The sequence below is a fragment of the Gorilla gorilla genome, chromosome 6, assembly GCF_029281585.2.
Source record: "Gorilla gorilla gorilla isolate KB3781 chromosome 6, NHGRI_mGorGor1-v2.1_pri, whole genome shotgun sequence".
Taxonomy (NCBI): Eukaryota; Metazoa; Chordata; class Mammalia; order Primates; family Hominidae; genus Gorilla; species Gorilla gorilla.
In genome coordinates, this window is record NC_073230.2 from 59,044,086 (window position 1) to 59,056,133 (window position 12,048).

At 47.1% G+C, this 12,048-nt stretch overlaps 1 protein-coding gene across 5 annotated transcripts in view; it reads right to left on the minus strand.

Moving 5' to 3' along the window:
- COBL (cordon-bleu WH2 repeat protein) overlaps positions 1-12,048 on the minus strand; it is a 295,152-nt gene that overhangs the window by 197,088 nt on the left and 86,016 nt on the right. For all 5 annotated transcript variants that reach the window (XM_055347086.2, XM_031013210.3, XM_031013212.3 and 2 more), the window contains exon 2: positions 622-825. In XM_055347086.2, coding sequence (XP_055203061.1) covers positions 622-825 — 204 coding nt within the window. The remainder of the gene's footprint in view (positions 1-621; positions 826-12,048) is intronic.

A 12,048-nucleotide genomic window follows, 5' to 3' on the forward strand; every position in this document is an offset into this window, starting at 1 on the left:
CACACCTTTTGTGAGTGAAGTGGAGTGGGACACTCAGCCACGGGCAGATCAGTCCCGAGAAGAGTGCATGTGGGAACTGAGGGTCTCAAATTCAAGCCCTTAAATTGGAAATCCATGATTGGGTTGGTTTATTCCTTCATCTAAACCTGAAATATTTTCACTTTAGAAAGTTGATTGCCAGTTGTACACACACCTCCACATATTGCTGCAAGTAGGTGTGGGAATGGTTAATTCAGGAGGCTGCCCTCCTGGCTGGGTCCCTTCAGAGCTGAGGATACCTGAGGCACACTGTGGCTGCTGTCCCACCCAGGGGTGTAGGTCACTGCTGTACCTGCCCTCGTTTCTGAGCCTGCCTCCTCATAGGAGGCAGCCCTGGAGCCCCAGCTCTCCTAAGCATCTGGTGAGCCATCATGGCTGGATCAGTTAGCATAAGCCCACCCCAGGTAAGACAGACAGTTCAGGCTGCTCTAAGTAGTCACTAAGCCTGATTTATATCCATGAGGTCCCTGAGGTCAGACCTGATGAGGAGGAAAATGCAATACATCAACATCTGCCTTTCCATTCTCCCCGCTATACTCGCAAAGTGAGTACAGCGACTCCTCCTGCAGCACCGGCTCTCACCTCCCGTTGAGCACGCTCCTCTTCTCCAGCCCGCTGGGCAGGACCACGGTGACGTCCATGGTGCTGGCCCTCAGCGCCTCCTTCATGCGAACCAAGTTCTGCTGCGACCCGAGGGCCCCGTCGTGGGGGGGCTTCTGGTCACTGTGCACGTGCAGAGTGGCAGCCTTTCCAGGAGGTGGGGGAGCACGAGCCTTCATCTTCCTCCTTAAAAACAACAACACAAAGGCACAGAGTCAGTGGCAATGTTCCTACCTGCCTTGGAATAATTCGTTCTTACACATACTCAGGTCTGTCTTCAGGAGCACCTTCCAAGTGCCACGGCCTTTTTAAAATCAATGTCCCCCAAACAAGTAAAAACTAATAAAGTAAACAAAACAGAGAAAGGGTTATTGAAAGGAAGCATTCCCGGAAAGAAACACCTTAAAAACGTGCTTGCTGTCAGGGAGGTACACAAGCCTGTTTTCACAGGATCTGGTCAAGGGGAGGGTGGGTGCAGCGGGGTTTGGCCCGACCCTTTCTGAATTGTCACAGGGATGACACATCACACGAATTAATGATCACAATGAATCAGGTGGGCTCACTAACACATGCAACACTCTACTAAATCTTGCCCCAGCTCCAAATCTATGGCCAGTTCTGAGGATCTGGAGTCCATGGATCCATGATCTCGAGGATGTGTTGTGCTAAATTAGCCAGAAAGTCGATCACACCACCACCTGTCCACACGGCCACCGTGGACAGATGCGGCTGTTTGGCAGGGAAAGGATGCGGGTGATGGTAAAGGGATTACTAACGCATAACCCCCTTTACCTTTGTTTTCACCTTATTTCAGACTGTGCTTCAAATGCTCAATTCACCTCGTGGGGGATTTCTAAACACCTGATGAGTCACCCACACTGAGGAACATTTTCTTTTAACATTTATTTTAGGTTCAAGGGTCCACGTGCAGGTAAATTGCGTGTCACCAGGGTTAGGTGTACAGATTATTCCATCACCCAGGAAGTGAGCACAGCACCCAACAGGTGGTTTTTCAATCCTCACCCTCCTCCCACCTTCCGCCCTCAAGTAGGCCCTGGTTCTGATGAACATTTTTAGAAATTCTTGTTTCCTCCAGATTAGCCAGGGAAAGCAACTGGCCTTGTTTTATACAGGTACCTTATTTTATATATAGAATACATATATATGTGTGTATATATACGTATGTACATATTTTGATTTAAGAACCTTACTTTATATAGGCCCTGGTATTTTATTGTCGTGGTAGCAGGTCGAGTACTTACTCGATACTTAACATTCACTAGGACCTATGCTAATAATAACCTTACCAAGTTTACCTTATTGAGAGATCTGTGGCTCACCTAAAGGCATACAATTATCCGGTGCCTGCACAGACATGGAACTCAGACCTGGCTGACTCCAGAGGGTTTGCTCCTGCTGCCTCCCTCCCGCTCTGGCCATACCCTAGTTAGAGGGTCCACAGAGAGGCAGTGAGAGCCTCAGCACACCTTCACCTCTGCTCAGAGTGGTCTTCCAAAGGCATTTGGCATGAGGGATCAGAGACACAGGAATTCCTTTCCTAGAAATTTACTCTAAACAATCCCACAAGACAGCATTGTGGGAGGCTCAAAGATGGTCATCACAACATAAATTCTAATGGCAAACAAATAACCCAACCATACATTAATAAATTAACACATCAAATAATCTAATCATGCATCAATGAAAGACAATGTCAATAAATTATGTTATACCAGAACTAGGCAAACATATCCTAAAAGTATATTGTTTTATGTGCAAAAATGCTCAATACAGGCTTTTTAAAATAACAAGCTTCAGAATATTATTTGTTTAGGAAAATTCTATTTTTAAAGAGAGGTCTACATTAATTATAGCAATGGATCATAAAGCAGTTTAGAAAGATAAAGAATTGGCAAAAATGACCTTGGGTGATGGGTAGTATGACATATGTTTTGCTATTTTTATTTCTACACATTTTCTAATTGTTCCATAGTTATCACTTGTATATGTATTACTTATAAAATGAAAGAGGTCATTTAAAACGACAGCAAAAGTGATGAGATGAGGCCGTAAACTTACTGACATTCACGTCACTGGTTAATGTAAAGTTACGCACATTCACGTCAATAAAATAACATTCAGGGGCCAGGTGTGGTGGCTCATGCCTGTAATCCCAGCATTTATGGGAGGCCAAGGCGGCCAGACTGCCTGACTCAGGAGCTCAAGTCCAGCCTGGCCAACACGGTGAAATTCTGTCTCTACTAAAAATACAAAAAATTAGCCAGGCGTGGTGGCAGATGCCTGTAATCCCAGCCAGTTGGGAGCCTCAGGCAGGAGAATCACTTGAACCTGGGAAGCAGAGGTTGCAGTGAGCCGAGATCGCACCACTGCACCCCAGCCTGGGCAACAAGAGTGAAACTCCGTCTCAAAAATAATAATAATAATAATAAAATAACATTCAGATCTCATCCTCTGCTATAAGTAGGTATAAATTCTCTTTTTCTTATTAAAAGGCTTACACTTACAATATTTATAATTTTTGTTATATCTTTATCCATTATATACTTCTTTCAATTTATAGAAATAAAAATAAAATAGTCAACATACATGGCACCATTGTAAGGACTAAATATTTATTCAATTCCTCAGTATACCACTTTAAGGAGGTATTATTGATATTCCTATTTTATAGCTGAAAGTGTGAGCACACCTTCCCAATGTCACAGAGAGGTAAAACTGACAAACTAAAGACAATTTGGTTTCAAAGCCTGAAATTTTAACCACTATGTTATTCAGTCATTATTAGAAAGAACAGATTCCATACCATTTCAGAGATGGAAAAAATCAAGACAGAGAGAAACAGCTTATGGATTCTTTCATTAACCACCCTTTGGTCTAGGGCTAGAGGCCCAGCCTCGGAGCCATTAGCATTACCTCCCAAAGGTGCTTTCAGGAAAAAAAAAAAAAAAGTGTTTTTCATTTTTAGGAAAAGAGTATCTTTTCCAATTTAGCTGGCTTGGACTCCTTTAGAACTCACCAGTTCAAACAGGAAGCAGCATTTATTCATTTAGCCGGCACCACAATGGGAGTGAGAGGCTGGAGAGAGTCGGGAGAGGTTTTGACTGCCCCGCACTTATCCCCAACAAATAATCTGTCCCCAGCTACCCAGAGGCACCCTTGTAAAAGAATTTCATCCACCCTCCCTCCCCACATCCAGTGTCAACACCCTGGTCCAAGCCCTCATCTCTACAGCACACACAAAGGTGGAGTCACGTGAATCACATACAGTGTGTACTCCACCCTTCCCTCCACAGTGTGACTAGGAGCAGCCTGTGAGGGCTGTTGTCTTCTCAGGCCTGACTTTGCTCGGGGCACGCACTGCTTACACGTCTGGCAGGGCCCACTGGCTGTGGCCTAAGCTGCAACCAGCAGGCTGCAAGGGCCCCAGGGAGGTTTGTTTGCCCAGCAGAGTGCTGTGTGCATTAGTGTGTACATGCATGTGTGTGTGCCTGCGTGTGCACGTGTACACATTAAAGTTAGCCAACACTTAAAAAATTGGAATATGTCACACTAACAAAATGAATTTTGGGCTGCTTTTGGGGAAAAAAGGTTTGATGAAGCCTGGACATCTTCACAGTAACAAACGGCTGTGTATTTCCATCTGGACCTATTGACCGCTGGACCTGTTGGCTCAGTGACGTCACACATCTGTGCCCTGTAGGGCTGTAAACTCACATCCAAACTTCCAGAGAGTCTGACAATCTCCACCAGCCCTAGACCTGAACCATTCTTCAATATCCTCCACTCTTCTGGCAATTGGCCTACAGCTCCAGTTTCCAGGAAACCAACCAGTCCCCCAGCCGCCTTGGCCTCACTGTACTCTCTGCCTCACTTGTTCTGCTCTCAAAGACATGGCTCAAAACTATGCCATCAGAGAACCCATTTCTGGGTGCTCCAGGCCTGGGCACACACATAGCTGAGATCAGGGATATCTACGTTGGCTGCACTGTGGCTGGAAGCACTTGGGGAGCTTAAAATATGCCCAGGTCCTATCATGGACCAATTAAATCTGAATACCAATTCAATTATTATTTAACAATTCTAGAAGGCAGCAAGGACATTTGTATTCTCAATATGTAGCACAATGTAGTTCATATTTGTGGGTGCAGACATCTACCACATAACAATGCTTCAGTCACTGACGGACCACATATATAAAGGTAGTCCCCTAAGACTGTAATACCTTTCCTATGGTTAGATATGTTGAGACATACAAATGCTTACTATTGTGTTACACTTGCCTACAGTGTTCAGCACAGTAACACGCTGCACAGGTTTGCAGCCCAGGAACAATAGGCTATAGCATACAGCTAGGTGTGTAGTATGCTGTACCATGTAGGTATGTGTTGGGTACATTCTGTAATGTTCACCCAAGGATGAAATCCCTTAAGGATACATTTCTCAGAGTGCGCCCCTACCATTAAGCTATGTATGACCGTACTTAAAAATGCTTGATGATGATGATGATATTGACACCGCTGAAAATTACACATAGTTCCTGCCTACAAGAAATACTGCGTACTTATAAAAGCCTGAGATAGGAATGAAAAAGAGATTGCAGAATAAGAAATGTTTCAAACGAGCCAAGCTTTCTGAGGGAGAAAAAACCTGCGTAGACCTCATTAGTGGAGTGTCCACCCTAACACCCTAGCCGAGGTGGCCTTGAACAGTCTTAAAGATGAGCAGAAATTTCATATATGAGAAAAAGAGACAAAGCCTGGGGCAGGAGGAGAAGTCCCCAAAGGGAAAAAGGAAAAAAAAAATGCTGTACTGCACATCACAGGAGAAGATGCTAAAACAGCATGCCCGGGCTAGGGACACCTGACAGACAGCACATCATGGTGTCTGGGTTTTTTATTTTATCATTACTTTTTCTTTTTTTGAGATGGAGTCTCACTCTATTGCCCAGGTTGGACTGCAATGGCGCAATCTTGGCTCACTGTAACCTCCGCCGCTCCCAGGTTCAAGTGATTCTCCTGCCTCGGCCTCCCAAGTAGCTGGGATTACAGGCATGTGCCACCATATCCGGCTAATTTGGTATTTTTAGTAGAGATGGGGTTTCACCATGTTGGTCAGGCTACTCCTGACCTCAGGTGATCCGCCTGCATGTGGATGGCCTGTGCGTGTGGGTGACCTGTGCGTGTGGGCGGCCTGTGAGTGCGGGGGCGGCCCATGCGTGTGGGCAGGCTGTGAGTGTGGGTGGACTGTGTGTGTGGATGGCCTGTGCACGTGGATGGCCTGCACAGGCTTAGACCAGGCTTGTTCCCCATTGTCTGTTTCGTGCTTTCAGTGTGGCTTCTGTTAAACGCAAGCACCATCCTGCAGCTAACACAGTCACAGCACAAAACAGAAAACGCCTGCCTTCCTCCGCCTGTGAGTGGCTCAGCCTGGGAAAGAATGGCTGCTATTTACGTGGGGACTCCACATCTGTACTCGGCTGTGAAAAGTCATTAGCTTACCAAGCAGGGGATGCCTTTCTCAAACATCTGTGCAGATGTCATGCGGTTGAGTCTGAGACTCAGGTGCATGTGGCAGTTTAAAAAGAGTAGGCCTTCTGCACAAGTCTAAAGAGGCCATCAGAGCTGGGACCTTGCCCGGCTCCTGCTGGGCACACCCATGGCAGGTACTCCCGGCTGGCAGTGCACACAGGCTGGGTAATCCAGCTTTCCTTCCTCTCATCCCCTCCAGTAGGAGGCAGGGCAGGTCCTTGGGACTCAGCAGGGAATGAATCACAGCACACACAACTCAAGCTTCCTTTGATCCATTCAGGTTGAAAAACCTGGGTGTGCCCTGGCAGGAACTGTTTATAAAATGAAAAAGTATATATATGAAAACATTTCTGCCATTTCCAAGGTCATCAACCACAGCTCTAAATGATTTTAGCTTAAAACCATCACACATTTACTAAGTTTCAGGATGACGCTTGTTAATTCCCACATCAGCTGGAAGCTCCCAGCTGGGTTTTTATTCTGAGAGCTCTTCAACATGCAGCAGAAGGCTTGAAATCCACTCACTGAAAGTCAGAGGGTCTTAGGTGACATGGTGCAGTGAATGCGAATCGCAGGTGTGGGGCCCAGGTAGCTGAATTAAAACCTAACTCTATAGGTGACAGCCACTGCCCAGCCAGGCTGGTCAGGCTGAGGTAGACAGGGACTGCATGCTGAAAAGGGAAAATTCATGCGTCTCTGTACTTTCCCAGACCCTGAGTTCAAAAGCACTATGCTTTACATCTTCCATCTTTCCAGTTGGAAATGTCATCTGTGGACGTGAAGGTATAACAATTTCTTACTGTCCAAGAAAAGTGGACTGGGAAATCCACAGTGATGCTGAGGCCAGCTGACCTGAATGGCACTTCTACATCATGGGTGCCTGTTTACCATGTTGGCTACTCTGGCTGGCTGCTGGCAAACCGCATGTGCTTAAAGGGAATTTCAGAGAGAAACCAGGCACACCCGGCTCTCCTGGCTAAGAGAGTCTGTTTATGCTGCAGGCAGAAGGGAGTTGCCATTCTCTCTCCATGAGATTCTTCAGCAATAGGATGTTTGCTTCATCCTGTTTACAAGCGGTACATAAGCTGCGTCTGGTTTGTGTCTGGCTATTTATTTGCAGCCACAGTTGTAGACTTTCCTCTACCAAGGGAAGAGGAACCACGACTTTCTTGTTCATCACTGGTAAGTGAAGTGCTGGGCCCAGGGAAGGAATTCGGTCACCACTGCGTTGAGTGAGTGAGTGAGTAAGTGAGTGAGTGAGGGAGTGAGTTGGGATTCAGCTGCCAAGTCAGTGCCCAGTTTTCTCAGCAATAATAAAAAGTCAGAAAGATGTCCAGAAACAAATGTCCAGAAGACAGCTGAGTGCTACCGCAGCCTGCAGAACTGGTTACCAAAGGGGGGAATGAGGAATCCTCGCATCCTGTACCAGCTCCCACATCCCTGAGTCCAACACTAATCTGATTTAAGCCCTCATTTTCTAAACATGCCATGATCCAGCCACCATGCCACACTGTGTATGTTCAATACCCCTGGCAACTTCATATGCAAGTGTACTCTCCCCATTTTACAGACAGGGTGGCTGAGTATCCAACCAGTTAAGTAACCTTCTCACAATCACACAGCTGGAAAAGACTGGAATTCTAGCCCAGGTCTTTCCGAGCCTAGGACACCACCTACACACTTTGCACCGCCTCCAGCCTTAATTACTTCTTGAAAACAAGCACCGGGGTTCCTGGCAGACTGATGCTAGGATGTTTGGACTCCTTGACACATACTAGAACGCTGGTGCCCTGCAGTGCCGGCTGATGAGCGGTGAGGTTAGAGAATACTCTTCAGTGAAGGTTTCCAGCACATAGTTGTAGAGACGCCCCCTTTACTCTGACGTGGGGTCTGGACAAGCCTTGTTTGCAAACTGAGTTGGGCCTCCAAGAACTTCCTTCAGTGCTCAAGGTTCCACGAGGCTCAGATGGACGCATGGGGACTGTGTTCAACTGCCTCAGGAGACAGAGGAAGACTGGAGTCACAGGGAGATGGAAGGACGTGCCCAGGCATGACACGAGGTAGGTGGCAGAGCTGGAACAGGCTCCAGGTTAGTCTCAATCATCCCTGAATACACCTTTAGGGTCAGGTACTTCTTTGAATATCTGATGAAGGCCATGGACCTACTTCCAGGCAAGATGCACTCCAGCCTGCTTGCCACCAGCCAGGAGCACCTGCTATGGGTGTGCCCAGCAGGAGCTGGAAAAGGTCCCAGCTCTGATGACTTCCTTAGACTTGTGCAGAGACCCTGCTCTTTTTAAACTGCCACATGCCCCTGAGTCTCAGACTCCTAAGCCTCTTCCTTGTACATTATTTCTGCAAACCACCCTGATGACCAGGGACTCCAGATTAAGAATCCATGTAATACCTTTTCTTGGAGCTCAGCACCTCCCAAGCTCAGGACAATGTTCCTGTGAAGACAAGAATTCCTTCTAATAGAGGAGAAGAGCTATCAGAGGAAAATCCCATCAAAGCTTTCCCTACTGTCTTGGCCCCTGCAAACAAAATGGAAAGCCAGAAAAACAGTCAACAGAAGATCCAGATAAGTAAGGGCTGAAATATGTGTCTATGAAACAATCACACTGCAGCCCGCAGAATTGTGGCATAAAAACAATAAATATCACACTGGTGCAATAAGCCAGGGAGAAACGACTTTACCCATCAAAACGCCACATTTCAGGGCACACAAAGGCACTGACTGTTGAAAGTCTGCCCCAGGACACTGCACAGCTGCACACCATCCACCACATCCTGGTTACATGCTCTAGAGCTGGAAAAACATCAGGTCAAATCCAGCCATGGCATGGCCAGGCTGTGCATCTCCCCCAGATAAGCTCCTGTAATCTGTAGGCCTCAGTTTCCCCAAGAGCTGAACAGAGAGAGATTTCAGCTTTTATCAGCTGAGTAAATGGGAGAATTAAATGAGATGACCCCTGTAAAGTTTCTGGTATGGCACCGAGACACAGGTAGCACTCAATGACTGGTGGTAATTACAAATTTTTTTACAATTATTATTAGCACGCTTACTCTTTCGGATTAAAAAAAAAAAGAAGCAAGTCTCTTGTCTCTGCGAGCGTAGAGTAGAAGCTGGCTCCTCAAAATGCCTAATAAAAGCTCATTTATGCAGCAAATGCATTCATAACTGCCTAAGAAATCCTACACAATAGAATTTCACAGTTTTGACCTGGGGGTGGGGGAAGCTTTCAGTAACTCAACATAAAAAGATTAGCTTTCTAGATAGGATTCTCTAAGACATAATAACAAAACATATCCATAACACTCACCAAACTAAACTCCAGGGCCTGTAGATATGGGAACACTGATATCTCACAACACATCAAGTAAATATTCAAAGAGGAACATTTGAGAGCCCAGTCCCACAGCTATTACTCAACTCCCAGCAAGTGAAGAAAGAGCCTGTTGGTGAGGATCACTTAACTATCGGCCAATACTCCATGCTCATGCTGAGCAGAGCAACCCCTGCTCCAAGTTTCAGATAAAACCCTGAGTTATTACATTGCTCAATATTATAGAAAAAGGATATCTCCTTCAAAAAAAAAAAAAGCAGTGTTAGTTTACTGAAGTTTGAACATTCTTAACAAATGAAATGGAATAGATCAGAGAAACTTACTGATTCCCAAACCACCAGGTAATGTTTGCATACATCCCAAGCTGTCCCCTGCCCTTGCCTGGAGTGGGTTTGCTTTGCCCCCTAAAAGGAGCGCAAAGGGCTTTCTACCCCACAGCCAACGCTGTTCCAGGAGCTAACGGACAGAAACCGCTCCTTGGGCTTCCCTGGACGAGGAGTGCAGGGTGAAGCAGTGCCCTGAGAACTAGCAGAGGCATCCGATCCAATTCAGCTAGTGACTTATTCATAAATGTGCCACCCGATGCAGCTTTTCCCCGAGCAAGCCTGTGGTGCCGGCGCCTGTACTCCCGGCAACGGAAATCTCAAGTCATTTTGCAGAAAGACAGTGAGTGAATTGTCTTGGTTCACTTGTTCACAAACCCTCCAAGCCTGGAAAATGAGAATGAGACCGCGAGAGTTGTGAGGGAGGAAGGGCTGAGCTCGCCTTTCATCGGGATGCCTGGCAGCAACCTTACTTCCTTTTCCCAAGGTGCATTCGTCCACCACCTTCTTGGAGTTTTCCAGGGCAGGCAGCCCAGGTGATCCCTTCAGGAGAAAGCCTAATTATTCCCGGAGAGACAAGTCAGCTCTGTATCTTAGCTGACCAACCTCGGCATTTGCTGAATTTGTATAAAGCAATTCTTGCCACCTCTCAGGCATGATTTAGTACATTCTTTCCCTGAAGGAGTTTTGATTTTTTTCTTCTCTTATCCCCCAAAACTACGCAACCAGAAGCTCACTGCTTTCTTGCAGCCAGTCTCTATGTGGCAGCATGGATTTTCAAGCTTGAAAGCCATATTTGGTTTCTACCAACCATTGTCCCAGGACTACAAAGACACGGCCAAACTGCTCAATATGTGCAGATGGACACACCGTGAGCTTGACGGGCTCTCAGCTCCTGTCCAAGCAAGGGCCCGAAGGTCCCAGCAAGGGCACAGTAGGTTTGGGGATGGAGGGATCTGGCCATGCCTCTAGATCACACCCCCACCTTTAGCCCCTGCTGCCTTATCTGTGCAGGCTGCAGTATCACCTGAATTTAACCGTGTCCCTGACTGGCAGACCCCAGAGCTCTGGTTGACCTCCCTCCCCCACCAGGGAGGAGGCATGGCCAGGCCAGCACAGCCCTAAGAAGCAAGGAGTGTGCCCCCAGCTGCCCCCATCAGACACACACCTCCTCCAAGCTTCTCTTCTACGTGGACACCACACCTGCAGCACACTGCCACCTCGCTGCCACAACCTGAGGAGACTGTACCAGTCTGCTGGTTTCTAGGCCTAACAACACCCAATGAAGAGCTCTCCGGGGCACCACTGCCTCTCCTGCCTCTCCATTTCAGTCATGGCTTCATTACGTGCCAAGGTTTCTACCTCATTGTCATCTCTGTCTCTTCTTCCTCCCAAGGCCAAAGACTGCCAAGTTGATTCCAGCTCTGCCAAGGCTCAAACCCAGCCCCTCCTTTACCCCGTTCCTGCTCCACTGTTGCTCCTTTCCCCACACATGGGATTCTATCTGACTTTCTGCTGGCCCCTTCCCACCACCCCTGCTCCACTGCTGCTCGGGGCATTGTCTTCTCTCCCCCAGACTCTTACAGTGGACTCTGAAGGAATCTCCTGCATCACCTGCCTCCCCTTCTTGAGTCCCATTTCCACACACTGAAGATGAATATTCCTCAAGGACGGCTCCATCTGGCCATTCTTCCTAATGCAAACACATTAGTGGTCCCTCTGCCCACTGGGTGAAGCCCAAACTCCTCTGTCTGATCTGCCTCCAACTTCAACGCTATTTCCACCACACCCCTCATCGCCCACATAGTGGTTACTTGAACCATGGTGTTTCTGCACGTGGGGCAGATCCCCTGCTATCCTGTCTCCATCAACCCTCACCAGCCTTCAGTGAGTGAATGAATGGAGTAAAGTCACAAAAGAGGAAGTCACACAAGACTTGACTCTAGAAGTGCCCCACAATGGCAGTGGAGATCAAAGGGGTACTACGGGAGAGAAGACTTTAGGGAAGTGACTGGGAGAGGGGTTAACACTGCCTGGGTTCAAATCTCAGCACCACCGCTAACTAGTGAGTGAACTAACACAATGTATTTAACTTCCTTTGGGTTGTATTTGGGATAACTACACCTTCTCCATAGGATTAGGCAAAAATTAAGTGATTTCATTCTTGTAAAACCCATACCACAGTGGCTG